We start from the raw sequence: 21,361 nt of genomic DNA, 5'->3' as shown, positions 1-21,361 counted from the left end.
TGTAACAGCTTCTACGCACCTTGGCGACCCATGCGCTGGCTCCGGACGCTTTTCCGCCCGACGAGACGATCGTAGAGTGACATTTTGAGATTGGGATTATTCGTTTGCGGAAGACCGCCGGTCTCAGGGCTACTGTATACGCTGTTGTGACGGTTTCGTGAGAAAAAGCCACCACCGCTGCTGTACGTAGTCGAGGAGCTACGTACAGAACCCACTCGGGTGATTTGCCGTTGAAACCAGCCATTCTTCTTCCGTTCCACCAACGGGGTGTCCACGCTCTCCTAAAGAACATGCGAGATTTAGTGTCAAAGGCATCACAAGTAGCAGCAGAAAATTAATTTATACGAATCGACAAAAAGATTGAGATCCGAAATAATTGCTCGGATATTTTATTGGTAAATCTAGGACTGTATAAGAGAGTAAGTTAACATATTGATACCAAATGTTTTCATTATCACGCTCATAAACAATTCACTTACGTAATCGGCGTACATATCGTCTTGATGAGCCTTACGATGCTGACCGTGACTGTGAATCTGTGTGCCCAGCATAACGTTTGCGTAAAGAGCGTCGCTATCTTTTACTTTGTAGTGCTCCGCGGAACCTTTCGGCTCTTCTTTTCGATATTGCTCACTGGCGACTGTGTACGGCAAGTCCTTGGGCACAACTTCGTCCCAGTATTGATCTTTCAGGAGTTCCGGGTGTTCCTCGTGCATCTCATCAACGATCATGTAACCCGCCTGTTATACGATATCGCGCGATGACACGATGAGAAAAAGTACATTAACATACGACGAAGAAAAAAACGTCTGAAGTATAGAGCAAAGAGTGTATCTCTATGCAAATATTTTGCTCTATCATTCACTTTTCTACGTGCAAAGAATATTTACAAACGTTTTGTGGATCTCTTGAAACTACATTTTTTTTCATAATCATCTTTCTTATTCTCATGTATCGTACGTACCTTGATATGTCTGTCTATCAACCAATTCAGCTCGATGTCGTCGTCATCCTCGCCGAACGGATTAATCAGTACCTCTGCGACTTTCAACCATCCAATGTAAAAACAAAACTGCAAGAGCATACGTCAGTTTTATAAAAAGTCTTCAACATTATGCAGGAAAACTCATACGCAACATTCCACAGTCAGTTTGAAGATAGTATCGTTCATTTTAATCACCTGCAGCGCTGTGAAAAACGGGAAATACATGTCCGGCTCCTCATACTTTCCGGGGCCATTTGAACGTTCGACGAATTGTCTGCCGAGTAAAGCCGAGAAAAAATAGGCGTACAGCGATAGTGTTACCACCTGAAAATATTATGAAAGCTTCGTGAAATTTATCCTATTGTGGTAAAAAGTGCTCGTGGCGCAAGCATAAAGTTTGAAGAAGTTAGCACTCGTCGCAATAGGAAAGATTAGCGTGTCATAAAATTGATTTCGTTTAAAGAGCAGTTGCTTCATACTTAAAGCAAAGTCGTGGCAACAAATTACTCCCGTCGGAAGCCTCGAACTTCATTAGACTTCGTTCTGTCGCTTCTTTTTCTGTGCCGAGCAAGTACAAGCAAACAGGTTTAATGAATGAATATCAAGGTCGTCTCGCGAACGCCGCCTTTCTCACTGAAGGTTACCAGGAAACGGTAGTTTATGCAAAAATATAGCGTGACTTGTGAAAAGGACGACAGACTGTCTTGCATGGTGGTCTTTGAACATTTCGGATGTCCAGATCCAAAGGATTCTCCTTCGATGTAACGCAAACTTATTCCCGAAGGCGTGACGTATCGCGAAAAAATTACTGTTCAACTCTCTTGTCGACCTTGACCATGCAGCGCGTTTATTCTTCGTGTTTCATGCGCGTTTCATTATCCGCGCTGCCTCCATTGGTTAAAGCTAAACTCCCAAAGGAATATTCCTTTTAATTAAACTTATTGTAATGCATCAACCGCGGCACATATGTGTGTTGTAATAACTATGCTCCCTTATAAGCACAAGTAATAATATCTTGCATTAAAATAACATGCCGTAATTACATATTCCTTCAAAGTCAGATTTTAATCGGGTCAAGTCTCAATCGCATCAAACAAGTTATTTTGAGATGCATCCTTTAACGATACAACTTTTTTGTTTAATACTTATATCCAAATATTAGAAATATTTGTGGTATAAGAAAGAAGAAATATTATTTATCATATTATGTGATAAATAGGGATAATTCTGTTTCAAATCGATTAAACATTTTAACCATGCATTAACATTTCGTGACGGCATCTTAAAATTGTTTGTTACAGAGGTAGGTAAAAACGTTTGCAGCGTAAATGCAGGCGAATGCAATAACAGCGAGTATCCAAAACGGGTATTAATCTTCGACGGATGTATCATTACGGCGAGTACTCCGCGGCCGTTACGCGTAATCTTCTTGCGATTTCATGGAGTACGTCAAATCGCACTATCGTCTTGAAAGAGATTTATATTGCGATTTATACGTAAAAAGAATACGGTATAATACATCGTGGCTTTTCCCAAATTAATAACAAGCTTGCATGATATTAAGCATTGAACGATAATTGTCATTTTTTAATAAATCAAATATATTTCTATTTATTTCATTCTATTGTAAAATGTATTCAAATATGTGGTATTTTTATGTATTGAGATATTTATAATATATTATTGAGTAATAACAATTACTGATAATGCTGAAACAAATGAGTGAAGGAAAGCATTTAAAAATCCGCGAGAGTAAAATACGTTCTATAACAGAAAGATTTGAGCGGAGCTTCTACGTCGCATCACGTTCGCCCGGATTTGCGAAATGACGCGGTCTTTAATTCCTCGAAAGCAGCTCGAGATAATTAAGAAAATTGGTTGATAAGCAATTATAATTGCACAATGCATGCATGTTTGCTAATTGCAAATACGAAATACATCTTTCAGGAAGAGATTTCACTTTACTGTCGCAACTTACTTAAATACATTAAATCCTAAATAGGAAGAAAGGTTTACTCAACGAAGAAAAAAAGTTAATAATTGCTGTGCAATGTCAATGGCTTGGCATGCACCGTTATCAATAAGTGGAATAGAAAAAATCGAAAGAGCCATGTTTTCCGGGCAATCGTAATTAGTTAATAACAGTCATGTCAATGAAACAATTATCGCTGGACTTGTTCTCTACGATGAGCAATAATTTTAGCGATAGTATAATTATTGTTGTTTTATTCGATTCAATATTACATGCATAAATGGTTTTATTAATACGAAAATATTATTAAAAGTCATTCGTGCATATAATTAATATTTGACCGAATAAAATAACATTATACTTACAATTAGCTAACATGCATTGCTTTAAGAGACTACTTTTCAAATTACGTTGGAAATATTTATGGTTAACACTTGGCAAAACAGACGGCGGCAGACTTTTCTACTTATCGATAGGCTTCAGTTTGATGTCACACATTGCAAGTAAAATGTAAATAACGTATTGGATACAGTTGTCGAAAGATTACATAATAATGCGTCACACTTCTGGCGCTTAAAGCATGATAATGACACGATCACTCGAGAACGATGAAGACATTCACGAATCACGTAACATATTCGACATCTGCCAATAATGAGCGATACTACCGACGTGTAATTATTCCATGGCACCGACGCAAGAAGGAATAAACAGAAAAGCATACAAAAGTAATAATGTCTTTTCTCTCCTTTGCGTAAAATACGTGGAACGAATAAACCGAACTACCAGAATTTCTAGCTACTCTTGTAATCATTGACGGGATATATATGCCAACGAATTTGTACATGAATTGTTGTCTTGCAGATTTCTTCCCTCGTTCTTACTTGCTATTTCAATATATTTTACCAATCAATCAGATATCCAACAATTTGTTAAATTATTAAATTTATCGATGCCTGTTACACATGAATGCTTATAATTCCAAGTTCAATTTCGCGAGAATTAATAGAACGAGCTCTAAAGAAACATATAACTGACGCATTTGATCGTAACGCTTTTCGATTTCACGTTAAAATACTCACCTGAGTGTAGACTAGGGGGACACAGACGGTATCGTAACCAATCAATGCACCAAGCCTCTTCCGGATGTCGCTGAGCTCGACAAGGAGGGTTTGCACTACGTGATCGCTACTAATCAGAGCCTCTTTCCTCGCCCTGTTGATGATATTGGTCGCCCAAACCAACGGCATCCAATACTTAGACATCGCCGCCTTCTTGTTCATCATCTCAAAGATTTTTTTCTCCGATTCCATCATCAGACCTAAGAAAATTAACGAGATTAAGCACGAGTTGTTTCGTTGCTTGCCCGACTTAAGCGAAAAACATTTCCGGACGTCCCGGCGAACTGTGTAATTACACAGAACTTTCCCCGCGTGAGACGCTTGAAAAATTTCCTCGACGAGATACGGGCGCTTGTATATTGTAAATCGCGATCGGTATCACAGGGCAGTAAGTCAGCCAACCTGAGCCTCGCAATGCTCCGCGATCCTGTGCGTTAATTAACAAATCCATCAGCACGGTTCGTTAATCGGCAGCGAATTATCAAGCAATCAGTATCTTTCGCCGACTTTCGCGTGCGCAAGTTCTAGAATAGTCATATGTTCGTTTGAGCTAGGTCGTAAGACTTGTGGGTGCGTACGTGAAACTGTATATAAACTACTAATGCAAAACATGTCCATTGTCTGCGTAATAGTTTCCTCGAAACTAAAGTGAAATCGTTGTTCAGGCAAAATTCTGCTTTATTTCCTGATTAGCGACATATGATATGCAGCCGGTATCGTAAAGTTCTGCTAAACATTGCCGTATTTTAGCAGATTGCATATCACTTTTATTGCGTGTATACCACTTTTATTGTATACCATTTTTACAAATTAGTTTCATTTTATATATTGTGATTAATTTCTGTTACTCTAATTGTATAAATTTAAGCTGCCACCATTGCACATCCCATAAATGCAATAGATAATCTGCGATTAAACAGATAGATTGGTCTTCTGTCTGGGAGCGACCGTAGTCGAAACAAAAACTACCTTAAAAGTTACGGCGACCGCAAGGAGCAGCTACTGGCTCGATCATTGGTGCCCGATCGAATAACGGTAATAGTAATTTTTCTCGGAGATATCTTTTTATTGTTAGAGCGGAAAAGGTCGCATTCGCACGAACGTACATCCGTAACTAAGCTGGGACGTTGCCCGAAAAAATGAAGCAGCCTTCCTACGGGCAGCTATCGAAATAACTCGCGGCGCGACAAGTCGATCGAAGAAACAGTAGTCTGCAAAGAGATGAAATACACTACGGTGGAAACGTGCAGATTACTAATGACGGCACACGCACGCTCTTTTATTCAGCGAGCGTAGTTGGATCAGGTACACGCCTAATAGTAAAAACTGACGTACGGGTAACCATGGCATTCAATTTAACGCTTTACGTGATTTATACGTCTTAAGTGCACAGCATTAAAATCCTTTTTTTTATTTGCGATCAATTTTATCCGTCCATTCATCTCTTCTGCGAGATGTACGGTCATATGCATAGCACGTATGTATGCTCGTACATGTTTAGCATGCGTGTTTCAGCATCCTTTGACACACCGTTTTAAGAATCGCATGTTATCCCGTTCTTTTTTTTTCTCTTAAACGTGTACTTGTCTACAATGTATTTCTTGATGTACTGTTCGGGAGACCGCATGTATCTCATGTTTTTACACTTACATGATTCATACGACTTTACAGAATATAATCCCACAATTCCTTCCATAAAAGAGACATAAACAATTCTCCCGTATAAAATAATTCATATAAACATTTGGGACATGTGTGAAATGAAAGTAATTAAATGTTCCGTCATTCTATCGGATTTTTAATCAAAAATATACCCTGCGTGTACGCTTTTAACAAATATCAGTAAACATCGCAGAATGTTTGAACTGAAATCGTTTTTGAGTGATCGATCGATTTGATACGCGATCAGCTCGCCCCATCATGCGACCTTGATACCGATGTCACACAATCACAGATATCGTGGCACAATGCGCTTGAGAATTCGCAGGCAGCTACTGAAAGTAACAGCCGATAATTCATTCGAGTGACTCATTCGTGTGCTGCGATTAATTACTGGCAGTGAAGACCGAATATGTCGAAACGGATATTATCAGACCTTCAACATAAACGTAAATTCTTAAACGAGATTAAATAATCTGAAATAATTAATCAAATTACAACACGTCGTTTGCAAAATTTAGAAAAAAAAACATTTACGCTGTCACATGTTACATTTTGATTTACAATTTCCGCGCGAAAAATGCGGGGCGCCACGCGCCTAAAAAATTTCGAAAGCGTCCACAGCTATAAAGATAATTTATATTCACTTTCACGGGTTCTTAACATTTAACGGGTCGTACAGTTCGTGCAAGGTGAGATCCGTTTAATTCACGCGTTGGTGTAAAATTTACGGCTCAAAGCGGGGACGCCGCGTGTCTGACGACACAGTGCCGCTACTACTGTCTCTAGGAGAAGAGGCAAGAGTTACTTAATGCCGTTAGCATCTGTTAATAGGAGCAAATCAACGCTTATTAGTGCCTGGCCATACATAGTTCTCCGACCCCGTAGTTGTTTATATTAAACTGTAGCTCGTAAATCATAATCATCGTATCGGTGGAGAACGATAGAGCGTTTGTAGTATAAAGCTCAATGCGCGTGTAATGAGTTTAAATCCGCGATCATTAAATCTGGATTAGCAGTCAGCTTTCTTCACAACATTTACGCTTTGGCCGATATAGGATGGATGATGTTGTAGAACATGAAATTAAATTAATGCCCCGATGCATCAATGCACAAGAAAAATATTAAGATATTTTTGAGTATAGACAGATGTCTGTATAATTTTCTAAGACGTAGGAAAAGTAATAATAGAAAATGACAAGCAAGAATAGAAAAGTGATTATTTTTACTTAAATAACTCATATCTTAAATTTATTGCGAAAAATATTACCTCAGCCAGGGTTTGGATTCGCAATAAATTTAAAATATGAAATATTTAGACATTAACACCCTGTCACGGCTCTTAGTCCTTTATTCCTTCAAAATTGATTTTTTTTAAAATAACGATTACGCGGACACAATTCCAGAAAATTGCACCCAAGCGCAGTCAAGTTTCGCGAGTCTCATACAATAAAACGACTTTGGCGATAAAGAAGTGGTTCCCTTCATTCCTGGCAGGATGTTTACCTCGCGGGACCATTGGCTACAGACGTGGATGAGCAAGATGAAGTATGGGCATCCAGGGAGAAGGATACACAGTGGGGTTCAAGAAACGCGGGGATCCTTGCTCTGCTGGCAAGGTCGCGATAGAAATAAAAAATAAACCGAGTTCTCTCCCTCGGTCCTGTGCCTGTTCTTCGTATTCCTGCCAGCGCGCCATGACGACGCTGAAAAGCATCCTTCGGAGAAAACCAGTCTGCCGTCCGGTCCGTAACTCCTTAAGTATAGTCTACAACGCAGGAATCCGTGAATGCGGATGTATCACGTAAAAGTTTCGTGGGATGTCGACATTGGGACATTCGAATTGATATAGTGATATCCGGGTATTATATCGAGCTTTCTTTCGCAGAATAACTATCGGCAATAAAAAAAAAGTCATTCCTGCTATATTGCAGAAGAAAAAGTTCTGTCTTTTTAGTTGAGAATTAAATTTCATTCTATTCGAACATTATATTCGACACTAATTTAACACGCAATTAGAATATTTCAAATAAAATATTATTACTAGGCGTGTATTACAGAATAAATTTCTTCAGATCTACAATTGTTGTTGTGAGAAACGACAAAATAAGGGAAAAAAGGTTTGGCCAACAGTTATTGAAATTTTTCCAGGAGATACGAGCTCGCTTTTTGAAATTTCTTGCGCGTAATAATAAACTTCTCGCACATGAATAATAGTACTTTCTGTTAGCACCAACGTGCATATGTGGAAGCCGAGCTCACAACCAGTCGTAGACTTGGCGCCAGTGAAAATGCACTGATTAGGAAATATTCTCGCGTAATTAGAGGCGAGCAACTTTGGAGCCACTCGGCGCGTGCGTCGCGACGGATGCGCGCTGGATGTCAATCGACCGCGCCAAAGAGAAAATCGACCGTGCTCTAAGTCAAGACGCGCGTGCATTATGCGTTCACGTGCGTTGCCGATACCCGCAAATCGCACAACACATGACGCGGCCATTAACGATTTCACTATCATCTGAGCGGCAAAGCGCTTCCGTCGCCAAGCGCGAATCTCCTATGCCCGCAGGAGAAATTTATAGGATTTTCCATGGTCAATCGGATCGTAAAACTCGATCTGACATTACTCACGCTTTCTGAGATGGAATAGTAATTTATTCATGATGTGAATCGTTAGGTAAAACACACACACGGCGATATACATCGATAAGGAACAGATGATTGGAAAACGGTATTTAAAAGGCTATATCGCTTACAATTGTTCTCATATGGCATAAAAATTTACGTAGACTTTATATTGTGAGAAAAAGTTGAGTTCAATATCTCAACATTGATTACGACAATGTATTTTATAGAAGATCAAGCACGAAAATTTGAGTACATTTTTTTTAAATAAAATTTCGTTCCTCGTGAAAGATTATTTAACAGTAATTATCTCGGACAGGTAACGCATGTAAATGCTCCAATCTCACTTTCAGAATAGAAAGACTCTATTTAAATCAGTTAAAATTCCGTAGATCAGTGACCAAAGTGACTCGCATTCCTAATTATTCTGTACCGTGGAAAACGAAGCTTTTGTGCAAAGCACGTTAATCAAATGTGATGTATACCGATGACTATGAATTAAGAATGCGAATGAACATCGATTCGCATCCTTAATTGTTTAGGTGGATGCAACGGCACTGCATAAACGTCAAATTAACTATAACGCGTACGCACAAGAATTAATTTTAATCGTGAACTTCTATGAATCAAAGAACCTACACCGAACAATCGATTATAAATAAAAGGAATTTGTAAATCCCGTATCAGACTACGGATTGAGATTAGATTGAAATTTGAGTAAAAGTCACTAAGCTTGAAACTAGTGAACTTTACTCTGATTGATTAAATTTAAATCTAATCTCAATCTCTATCCGTAGACTGACGGGCTTAAGAAACATTGTGTTTAAGATGTGAATGAAAAATTTTGCTATTTTACAGTTTGGTTATTTCTCGCGTTGCAAAAAAAAATTGAGCATGAATCGTATCCACGCTTATGCACGACGCGTGTCAATATCCGATTTATACGCACACGACATGCACGCACACGCATAAAGACCGCCAAACGATTAAGAAATCTTATATTCCGGGAGTCCAGCGCGTTTCTCCCCGTTCTCTCGTTTCCTTCATTTAGGTGAGCACGGTCAAGGTCCGACCTTCCCCAAGGCCGATATGTACGTAACGTTACGTTCAAGTAAAGTTCACGGTTTTTCCGCTGTTTTGAGGCTAGTGACACGTCCACGTGACCCAGACGCGCTCTATAACTGTTCCTCGCGGGGACTCGAGAATGTTGGAGAGTTCCACGAATAAATCGCAGAGGAATCCGTTATCTGCGAGACGTTAATTACAAGAATTCGATTGTTTCCCCCCGCAATGCCCAATTGCCGTTCACGATATCCGCTAGTGAGATGACGCCCGCAATTGTGTCACGCGCATAATCGCGCATGAAGTCCCTCTTATCGCGGGACTAATTAATATCTCGCCTTGGCTACTGTGAAATTTCATTCAAGTCCACGGCTACCGGGCAATCTTATCTGCCGATCTGATGGAGCATGTGCTCTCGAAGCTGCTATATCCGGGCGTAATTATTTTCTTGCGGATCGCGCCCGCGTCGCCGATCGTTTGGCATAATCGCCGGAGAAATTCTACCTGGGACAATAATTTGTGCTAAATATAGGTAGCGCGTGCTGCGCGCCCATTGGCGTATTACGGTCGTCCAGTGAGCTTACACGAAGAATGGAAAAAGAAAAAGTAGGGGCAGGGAAAAAAATGAAGAAACGGATTCTCGAGTTTCTTGCTCTGCTCTCGCTGATGTGGACTCGAGGACGCCACCGACGACGACGACGACGACGACGACGACGACGATGATGATGATGATGATGATGATGATGATGATGATGACGACGACGACGTTGAAGATAATGATGATGATGATGACGGCTAGCAGTGTGATTCCTGAAGCCTTCGCGACTGCTGGAGCTGCCGAAGAAGGCGAAACGGCAGCGCACGTATCGCCAGCGTGATGCCGAAGAGTCGATTACCACCTGCAGTCGCGGCTCTCATTACGCTGGCTATATTTAACATCTAGTCCCGGCCTAACTGCACGGAATCTCACAGATCCCGAGATAACATCCACAGTCGCTTTGAGCATCATCGCCCGACATAACAATCCGACGATCGTTTTGAACGAAGCTAATAAGTTGCTTGCCTCGCGCGGATTGATGGACGGGCATATCGCGGATAAAGAAAAATTATAATTCTATCTGAAAGCCATTAACCTGACAGCAAGTGCATTTAGAGTATGCACACACACACATAGCGATAAATTGACGGATCGTGTGTTGAAACAGAACGAGATTCGCCTGCATGTGAAACGGCTAAGCGATATCTGTGGCGGAGCCAGAGGGAAAAGCGTACCGTGCGTTAACGGTGAAAATCAATGGATGGTTGCGAGGAGGTCTAAGGAAAAGAGAGAAGCAAGGGCCGTACGAAGACCAAGGAACTCCTCTCGAGGAAATCGCGAAGACGTGACCGATGATTATCGAGCGACGCACGGCATTAGCGCATCGGATCGGCCGCAATCGCATCGGGTTATTTCTGTATGCGCCAGGAGGAAGAAGCGGCACGCAAGAACGAGAACAGGATGAGGAGGCGAAGGCAGAAGAAGCCCGCAACGTCTGCTCGGCTCGGCCCAGGGAATAGAAGCGGTGAGATGCTGCTGTGCGTGCGCTTGCTCCAGCCGCGCGGCTGCAAAACAAAGAGTTCGCGAGGAGGAAAAGGAAAAGGACGAGGAACTGGCGCCGGCGCTCCGCGTTTCTAAGCGGTCTCTCGACGTGCTCGTTGAAAATTACCCGGACGCACGTGAAAATTGCCTGCCGGCGCGCGAGAGGCAGTCGCGGCCGACAGTATAGACGAGCGCGACCGCCGTCGCGGCGCCTGACGATTTCCAGATCGTAATTCGCCGGGGGAATTGGGTACACGCGGATAATTTCGACTACTTTCAAGACTCGAGTTTCGAGATTTCTTCTCGTCGCACTGTAATCTCGCGCGATCGTTCGCGATCGCCAGACACGCGACGGACCGACTTTCTGCTCTTCCAGGGATCCTCGGCGCCGAGGTCTGTTTCATTATTGAGTGCATTCGCGAAACGCTCGTTTAAGATATTAATATAACATGTAATACGTGAAAATATTCGCGTGCCAATATTTTCAATCCACGAGACCACCCGTGGTAGCTGTCAAATTCGAAAATCAAGTCGAGAATGAGGCGGGAAGTTTATTTCATTCGAAACTATTTGACTTTTTAATTATTGTTGCAAGAATATACACGAGATAAAGTTCGTACACGGGAAAATATGCTATTGAATTAAAAAATCTGAAGTTGCTTGAATTAAACGTTAACGTCATGGACTACCACAAGCATAAATAATTCACCCAATTGTATTTGCTATGGATTTAAATTTTAAGCATTCAACTAAGTATCCAGATTATTAAGACAGCTATCCGATGTTTTCCGTTCATTAATACTGATGTTGTTTCAACGACTTTATTTCAATTACACTGGTACAACATCATTTTTCCCCGTGTATTCTTATTACCGGAAACTTCGGGCTTAAGTGATTCCTTGACAAATACATATAATATATACGTTATAAATACTGACACGAGTCATAGAGGCAAATTTATCCCGTGTCTTTCGCAATTCTTCATTGATGTCAACGACCAGTCGTCGGACACGCGCATGCATGAAATCGTGTTGAATGATGTCCATTGCAATTTTGCATTGGTACACTATGCCTATACCTATATACATATGTTTTCTTGAAAAAGATATCTGTTGAGAGGGGTCAGTTCTGCGAAATTTATTATCCGTGACTTCGCCAAAGCGGACATTACGTTCGCGTATCGCGTAGCTTCAAAAGTGTCACATTTTAATTAGAGATACAAGACAAAAACGATAGATTATAATCTTTCCTTCGTATTATATGCTTCCATGTATAAGCCATTATCTTCTCATCTTTTGAATGCAATATTTATTTTTATAATATAGAATTTTATATCTAAATTATAATGTTGTGTTGGAATTTGATATAACTACATAATTGCATTCATGACGTTCGTATTTGCATCAGCATTTTCTCGTTCGTAACTTTGTCATGTATGAACGTATTGTCTTGAAGACTTTTGAAGTATTTCAGAGAAAAAATATGATATCGTGGTGTTCATTCTTTTCTTCCAATCTATTTCTGTACGATCTTTTATCATGCGCTTTGTACATAAAAGATTTTGGTGTTTTCAAAGAATATATATTTATTGCACATTCAAATGTGAGAGCATAGTTTGATCTATTATTTTCTCTCTTGTTAACTCAAATTATCAAATCAGTGCTCATGTTCGCGTTAAATGATCTGTTTAAACCAAGTCAGCGTGTGAGTAACTTGTAGAAAATGTCTTCTTTTCGCTTTATCGTAAATTTGCAAAATTAATAATGTGCGGACACCTTTCGCGTGTACTTCCTCATTCTTCGCTCACAGGAGACAGCAATTATAATGTTCTGCTTGCACAAAGTGAGAATTGTTACATTTCTAATGCGCACGCCGTGAAAATTATTAACTTCGGCGTTCCGTTGACATTCCTTCGGTTTCATCATTTAGTGATTATCTCGTTACACGAACGATTGTTCTCCTGTAAAAGCAGAAAAGAACTGGCATCACTTTATTTATAGATAAAGTGCAATGCATTTTTTCGCACATACATTATTAATGAGTACAGATCATGTCGGGCATCGGAGATTTTGTTTCCACGATTATAAAGATTCCTCCTATTTGGATCCTGTTTGTTCTTCTGAGAGCCAGAGCTTCTTCGTCGCGCTGGCACGTTTCTTTCTTTGGCGACGCCACCACGAAGTCAGTCATTTCCACGGAAGAGCGGGTTCTTACCGTAGATTCCACCACTTATTCTCCGATCTAAGGATGGTCGGTGTCCTCATGTTCATGGAACGCTCGCGGGTTCCTTGTTGGAGAAATGCGAACTATTTCTGGAGTAACATCCTCTCTGACGGGATAGTAAGAAACTGAACGCAGACATGCAGGTTTCTTTGTAGATAATGGAATCACAGGAAGTAACAGAGATAACGTAACAATCGAGAAAATAATTCCCATGTCCGGATAATGAAGATTGATAACTCGAAGGGGAATCTTCGCTTGAATAAAATATTGTATTGTTTTGCTTTATTCGTTTACCAAATTATTTCTAGCAACGAAGTGATAATTTTTGTAGACATTTAATGTTTATACTACCAAAAGTGAGTTGTCAATTTAAGCAGAACATATCCAATTGATAAATAAAACAGCCCGCAATAACGTCGAATTATTCCTCATTAAAGACAGTTCATATTTCGTATTTTAATCTTCGTCTCCAATCATATTCGTATTAAAATTGTCAAATCTGACATGTTATCTGTAAACGTGCCGCTAAGACAAAGTTAAAATGAATTATCGTCTATGCAACTGCATAATAGGTGTCCGCGTATTGTTCAACGTTGCGCCGTTGAGCACCGTTTAATGCGCTAACTGCTGAAACACACGACTTTGTTCCGCCGTCATCTATTATTTCGACGTCTAACGCGCGACAGAAGTGTCATAGTTGTCGAGCGTTCAATGGTCACGATATCGCTTGCGATTGCCGGCGCAGTCGCAGTCCGAGTGCGGCGAAAAAAGTCAGAATAACCAGACTGTCCTTGCGCCGGCATGTCACACACGCGGCGAAGCGACATTATATTATATGTTTATGGATGACGTGGTGAACGGCTTTACCTGCCGATACGCACGCTGACTAATGGAAAGGTGGCGTGTGATTGTGATAAGAGAACCGTGTGAACTCAAGCACAAAGAGGAAAGTGACTTCTGCTCAATACAAGTAGGATATTATCTTCGTTCGTTGCATTCGTTGGTCGCAAGAATAGCTGGATATCTAATTAGAAAAAGTTTGAACAACAGTACTGTTATCGTAATTATTGACGGTATCTTTGACCGTATGATGATTATTACGACGCTCTCCAGCAGTCGTAAGCAGGAAGAAATACCAACGATGACATTGATTAACAGTAATATTGCGTGAGAGTATTATTAGAATAATTGTCGAAAACATTTCAACCTTTCTTTTAAAAAATTTTACATATTTACACAGGTAAAAGGAGATCTGTTAGATGTGTAGACATTTACACGTGTAGATGTAAACCGAAGAGTAGCATGGAGAGAAAATTTACATCGATAGTCGATTAATTTCTGGAAATTGACAATTTTTGTGGAGAAAATATTACATAAATAGACTCGAGTAATAGAGACACGTACAGTATTAGAAATCCATAAAAAGTAACAGTTGATCGCAACGATCCGTGAAAATCAAGGCTAAGCGTGACGTCCCTCATCGGGAGAATAATAATTCACGATAACGACACATTAGAAATCTTCCCAATCACAATTAATTTTGATGAGGACTTTGGAGAATCTGCTATTATAATCCTATTTAGGAAGGACGAATGTTTTGTCCAGACGATTTTATATATTGTCGGAAATAAAATATCAAAAAGGACAAATGTGTTAATTTGATCTGCGTCCTGCCTTGATGAATTAAGTGCGATCGCAGCAAATAAATGCCCTCAGGAATGTTTCGCGAAATCAAGTTCAATTTCCATATGCTTCAATTATATCGCATCGCGATTAGAAAGTTTAAGACATCGCTTGTATCGCACTTTTGCATGCTAGTATCACTAAAACGTGATTTCGAAAATGTAACTTACTTACCTCCATCCACCATATGCTGAAGAGTCGGGAAACGCCTCTTAACGCGGAGCGAAATCCTTTGCAGTGTAATGACGTACGCGAGCACGGCGTACCTCACGATGTTGCGTCTCATCAATCGCCCCCGTTCATCCTGAAACGGACAAAGAAATATGTGCCAATTATATTTGGCGTGTTTTTCTCGGCGAACCTAAGATAAGCGCGGTAATGCATTAATTTTCTTATTAATGTCGACTGAGTTGGCTTGCGTAATAGAGACTCGCGCTGATAAATTTAAAACCATTCGATCTGCCGTCTTTAAATTCACCACTCGGATAAAAATCCGAGTTTGCAATAAATCGATATTGGTTGAACGGCGCCGACGTCAAAATTCGTCTTAACAAATGCCAAACACGTTTCCACGTCTCGTCTACACACTTTCCCCTTGTTCTCTTGGCCCGGCGTTACGGGCTTCTCCCTATCCATACTCACTGCTACCGTTTCAAACTGTTCTAATATTAATCGGAGAAAAACCCGACGGCGCCTGATATTTTCCTTTCTTTCTTGGACATCGACGTGCACTTTTGTAACCGACCGTGAGTTTTGCAATCGATCGACCGGCAATCGCTTGGAGGAATATCAATTTGATCGGAAACGGTCGACGATGTCGTCATTCACATTTTCCGTATGCTCAAATCGTTGCAAGGAAAATCCAATAAAAGGTGGAAGTATTTTGAGATTTTTATCTCTAAATATAATTGCGAAAAAAGGCGGGGTTCCTGTTACTAAAATATCTTTTCTTCAAGACTGTCTCTCGATACCTTATACATCATACATTAATTAACGTCGCCTCCACGGAGGATTCTCGCATTCTTCGCTTACAGCGACGATGAGCCATAAACCTTCTCAGGCACGTAGAGCTGTCATAAGAAGTTACGTCAAGCTTTATTGATTACAGCTACAACCGCGTTGACAAGTATTTTGAAAGAAAAAGAGTAACGGTAACAATCCTTCATTCTTAAGACGATTCCTTTCTCTTTCCGCATTTTCGGCGTCGTTCGGCGGCCACCGTTATCTTTTCGATAGCTTCTCCGTCATCTTTCACTTGCACGTACGAAAAACGAGACAGCTCCTTTCTCGGAATTCTGCGACTTACCCGTCGCGCATGTAAAACTGCCAAGTTTGGCAGCTTGCGAACGACCCTCCTCGTGGGGAAAGGTAGCAGCCGATCGTTGTTTTGCATCCCAATTAGATTTCAATGAAAGGCGCAGCTCAGAAGCCCGTGTTGACTACCGCAGTACCGCTCATTCACAAATCGGACACTCTGTATTACGCGATTACATGACCGGGCGTATGTATATATAACCGTGGGCTTGTTCCGTGGCTGAGGACCTTGTCCCCTACCTACGTGCAAAAATTCCAATCGGAACCCGTCGTTCCTAGAGATCCACTGCACGCAATTGCATGCACGCTGCGCTTTGAATCGAAAATTCGCGAAAGAACGTAGCAACCAGTTGCGGTAATTTGAAATGTCGTTAATACATCTAAAACGCACCTGGTGCAATTTGGATCTCGCTCTAAAGTTTCCATCAACAGCTGCTTTGACGGAAATTGATGGTTTGAAATTATAATTCGCGGGAGATTATTTTAATTTTACATTGCAAAGGCTGCATTTCGTTTCATATCAAGACAAATGTATTAAAGTCTACTTGTAATATAAATTGGATATTTTATGCCGCGCAAATTTATTGATGAATTCGAGATCGTTGCCATACCATTGCAAATACAGAGACCACAATGAATTCGTGAATCATCGGCTGCAGAAGCCAGGTACTGCACATAAACGCGATAATGCTTCTCGCGCGAAGATGACGGGACGACAGTCGGAAGGTAGACGAGGAATGCAGCGAAATTTATGCGGTAGCACAGATGTATCTTTCTCCGACATTGCAATGTGAATAATAAAAAAAGAAACGTCGGAGAACATTGAATTAATCCAACGTTCTTTCATGCTCTGCGATGTAATGCGACACCTCGGCTAGTTTCGTATTTAAAGATCCATAACGATATTTTCAGCAGAAATAACTGAACGCATGGCGCGACATCGTGCAATCAAACCGCTTTTTCTCGAAACTTTCTCGAAAATCGTTGCATTCTGGACGCACGTTCCATGCGGTTTAATACATGAAATTAGTGTTAGAGCCAAGTGTGTAAGGCGAAGAGGGCGGTTGCATAAGGAAACGATTAAATCGTTTAGTGGCGATCGATCAACTCTCGCTCTATTAATGTAACGCCAGTAGCAATTGATGATTGCAAATTGCAAGTCGACCACTAGCACTCGATGACCAATGGACATATATTTTATTACAAGTCGATTGGAGTAAGTGGATCAGTCTGTGTAGAAGAAGAATATACGTGTGTGTATATGTGAGGTGTGCATGATGCGCGCGCGTAGGTTCGTCCTTCTTTTTCGCTACGGTACGTTGCACTTTCACTCCGACACTGAGTCATTGACCAGAGGTGGAAGCTTGCACCGAACCCGGCTTCATTGTCCAAATTGAAGCTCTCCGTCTGGTTCGTCGTTAGAGAATTGAAAAGAGAATAATAGAAAGGAGGTCTCTTAGAAAATTCATTAAGTATCGGTAATCAGATCATGAAACGACGATTGTTCGAAATATTGGAAATATCGAAGATGACATGTGCATTTTAGTGTACAGTACGGTGCATTAATTCGGTTCGGCTAATAATTAGGGATGGACAAAAATTACTTGATTATTTAAACATAGATCCTTTTTGGCAATACAACCCGAAGCGACTTAATGCACCGCACTGTACTAAAGTAAGGACACAGTATTTAAATTATGCAGAAATGGTGGCGTTTCGATTTAAAGAAGACTAAATTATCATGAAACAAGCACTTATCACAATGAAACTAATTATAATACGACTAATTGTATGCGACGGGATATTTATTTATGTCAAGGTCCTAGCAAATAATACGTCATGTTCCGTTCCTTGCGTTTGTATTAGCTTTGCTAACAGCTAGCTAGCTGACAGGATAAAGAAGCGAACTTGCCACCGGCTGCGAAATTATAGGATCATCGTCCCGTACAGTTTTTTCGCTTTTGGGCGTGGCATGACTGGATTGGCACCTACTTAGGTTAACGACACCGAAACGTGTCATGGCAATTCATTAGCGTAATGAGACCGAACGTAACACGAGCGACTACCTGAGGCAAGGCTGCATCTATTATCGCTATCGCGGGCCTTTCTTCCCAGGAAAAAGACCATTATTTCGTTAAAAGGATCGCTTAAAGTTTCTCTTTTACTTCTGAAATGGTTTTATTTCTCGCAATACTCTTACGAATCAAAACTGCATTTATTCTTCCGAGAAGAACGCTTTGTTGCCACCGCATTTTTAATCGTGTTTGAAGCCAACAAAGGAAACCACTTCTCGATGGGCAGGTTCTACTTACGTTTCCAGGAATGGCGGCGCTGATGAAGAGGGCCAGATTATCCGGCCAGGGCAAAAGCTTGTACTGCTCCCACCATCTTTTCACAACAAGGCTTACGTAGAATCCCAGGACGAACGACATGGGTATGGAATCGCTGGAGTTGCCGAAGTAATAACGAACTTTTTCGAAAATTCTGCAGAAAAGATATCAATTTTATAGAACAGTTATCAATTGCTCAAACTTTCGTTCGATTCTTCACTTTAATTAAATAAAATCTCTCCTCTTATGCATATACATTTTAATCACGTTATACCCTTACATTATTGTACTGTCATAATTATTATAAATATAGTGGATCAGACTATTAGTACGAATATGAGTAAAGAAACATATATTTCTTAAGAGATTGCAGAAAGCTAATCCACTCGAAATGCTGACGAGTGTTAGAATATTGGTAAAGTTTACCAAACGTTAGATAGGACTTTCTGTGCAAATTTGCACGCGCTCGAAGTGGAGCAAGGTTGAAGTAATACTGTCACTCGCGCGCGTCCAAAAATAGGACTGCCTTACATGATCCAGTATTAATGTATGAAAATTTCTACCTTATTTTCGCGGGCGAAAGCACAAATCTATTATATCGAAAGCGTCTTCGAGTTTAATTTCTTACTCGCTTCGCTCGCCAATATCGGTTATTGCCTCGCAACGGGTCATTTTAAGAAGAGCATAATCACCGCGCGTAAAAGTAGCCGTCTTCATTTTTACGACTTCACACATCAATCCTGAACGATTAACGCCGCGATTCCAAGATATTTCAGTAAGTGGGTTTATGTTGGAATTTCCGCGAATAACTGGCACCGTATTCACACTCTTGAGGTAATATTGACTGACCGTTACCTGAACGTACAATATCATGGCCACGAGAAACTGATATCGATATCATAGAGTCATTCGAACGACGATGAGGCAGTATCAAACACTTTCTCCAAGAGGACACACTCAATAAAGTAATCTGATAATTAAAAAAATACTTTTACGAGACGTCGTAAAAAGTATTTTGCATATATCGAAACGCGAGGGGTAATCTTAGACTTGTCTAAAGAAATGAAGTTTGTTTTCAGATAAATCTGAACGCGAAAGGAATTTTGAAATATTAATGAAAGACTATTAATCTTGCACACCACCGCGCGCAGTCCGCTTAGCCCCCGCCTTCAGTAATGCTGAATCGCTCATTTCATTTCTTTACCCTGGGTCCTAAACCCGCTTTAAACCACCTCTACAGTTCTAAATTTAGCCCGGACGAATCGAAGCAATTTAAAGGAGAAATCTTTTTACATCCTTGCGCTTTCTTCTGGCACTTCTTTATCCCCCTTTTTCAGCCCCGCATAAATAACTGGTTACATTTTTATACCCTTTTTTAATGCCGGACACGGACGCTTGTGTTCAACGCATTTCTTGGCGTATCATGATTTAGTCCCTGTGTACAGGACGCGTCAAAGGAATCCTTTTAGAAATCGCACATTGTAAGAAGTTAATTGCATTGATGTTTATTAAGTAAGTTATGAGAAAACTACTATGTCTGTATCTAGATATACGTAGATTGTAATTTCTTAATACACATTTATCACATAATAATGACAACATATCGCGCAAGTGTTATTTTTAAGTGTAAGCTTATTGTATTACTACTTGGATATGTGTCGTAATTATACCTGTTGTTACAACAGTCGTTTGCGTTCACTGTAGGAGTGAACCATCGATTGTCCTTGGACACAAGTCGCATTGTTTAACGAATTCACAGCGAAGACACAAAAACGCATATTATGTTGCCAAAGATAGAATATCTCGATTAACTTCACAAAATTAGTGCGCGAACTCATAGCAACTGCTTAAGAATTCAAGGAACAATCGCACGCCTTAATATCATTAGAATTTATAGCTTTTATATTTAGAAATTGTTGTTCACTAATATACGCGATAGACCTCCATCGCTTAGTCCCGTTTGCAACAGATCGAACATCACGAAGGTAAACGAGGAAAAGGTTACCGAACGTGGCAAAAATACAACAATGAATACTAATAAAAAGAAGGTATATTGTAAATTCTTCGATGTTAGCCGATGATACGCGTGACCGTGATCAAAGTGTTGGAACCTTCGGATTTGCTGGCGGGCCAAGGTTGATATTGCACGGTTTTATCTACGCCCATAAAATACAGTTATGGCAGGTACGCTCACGCACCAGCTGGACGATCGTTGAATTCGGCATTATTTGTGATAAGAACGCGACAAGCGAGTTGATAATCAGCGGAAAGTGCGGGTTTAAATCGTTCTCCTTGCACGGATCAAGAGACAAACGTTGTCTGCTCAAATTATTTATACATACATTGAACACGTTTGCCACCCCGCATCGCCTTGTGAATCGAGTATTATGCTTCCTGCGTTTCCTCCGAGGCAATTGTATAGAATTAAAATTATGGTCGGGAATAATCGTCACCGAATACGAGAAGGGATTCGATAAAAAGATGCGCGCTGTCGCCCCAAATCAATGTACGTGCCAGGGTTTTATTTCGAAATAATTTCTCGGTCCGAAATATCTTTAGCCTTCCGCTTTCTCGTAAAGAATGGAATTTACGGGAATTATCACTTAGTTCCGGGGATACTTGTCTACTCACTGTCGTTGGTTTTCGTTCAGCACGTATCGATACGTAAAGTTGATGAGGTAGTAGAAGAATAGGTACGCCAGTAGTTCTCGCCAGATTAGCTTGTAAACGGAGCCACGCCATCTGCAAGAAAAATCAAAGGATTCACTTAACAAAAAAATCAAAGAATTTACAAGTAAATTGCACAAACAA

General features: G+C 40.5%; 2 protein-coding genes across 2 annotated transcripts in view; one reads left to right on the top strand and one right to left on the bottom strand.

The window, feature by feature from the left end:
* Positions 1-21,361, bottom strand: part of LOC105564544 — a 46,721-nt gene that overhangs the window by 4,744 nt on the left and 20,616 nt on the right. The window contains exons 2-9 of the mRNA XM_012016985.1: positions 21,182-21,292; positions 18,533-18,704; positions 15,081-15,210; positions 4,040-4,278; positions 1,181-1,309; positions 965-1,072; positions 480-740; positions 20-281 (exon numbers count right to left, since the gene is read on the bottom strand). Coding sequence (XP_011872375.1) covers positions 20-281; positions 480-740; positions 965-1,072; positions 1,181-1,309; positions 4,040-4,278; positions 15,081-15,210; positions 18,533-18,704; positions 21,182-21,292 — 1,412 coding nt within the window. The remainder of the gene's footprint in view (positions 1-19; positions 282-479; positions 741-964; positions 1,073-1,180; positions 1,310-4,039; positions 4,279-15,080; positions 15,211-18,532; positions 18,705-21,181; positions 21,293-21,361) is intronic.
* On the top strand, positions 13,970-14,963 carry LOC105564543. The gene is made up of 2 exons (XM_012016984.1): positions 13,970-14,380; positions 14,464-14,963. Exons 1-2 carry the CDS (start codon positions 14,113-14,115, stop codon positions 14,556-14,558), a joined length of 363 nt encoding a protein of 120 aa, XP_011872374.1. The 5' UTR covers positions 13,970-14,112; the 3' UTR covers positions 14,559-14,963.

This window comes from Vollenhovia emeryi, unplaced genomic scaffold (genome assembly GCF_000949405.1).
Source record: "Vollenhovia emeryi isolate VEMERY1.0 unplaced genomic scaffold, V.emery_V1.0 DF939163.1, whole genome shotgun sequence".
NCBI lineage: Eukaryota > Metazoa > Arthropoda > Insecta > Hymenoptera > Formicidae > Vollenhovia > Vollenhovia emeryi.
The sequence above is the reverse complement of the archived record's forward strand: the minus strand, read 5'-3'. Positions and strand labels throughout refer to the sequence as shown.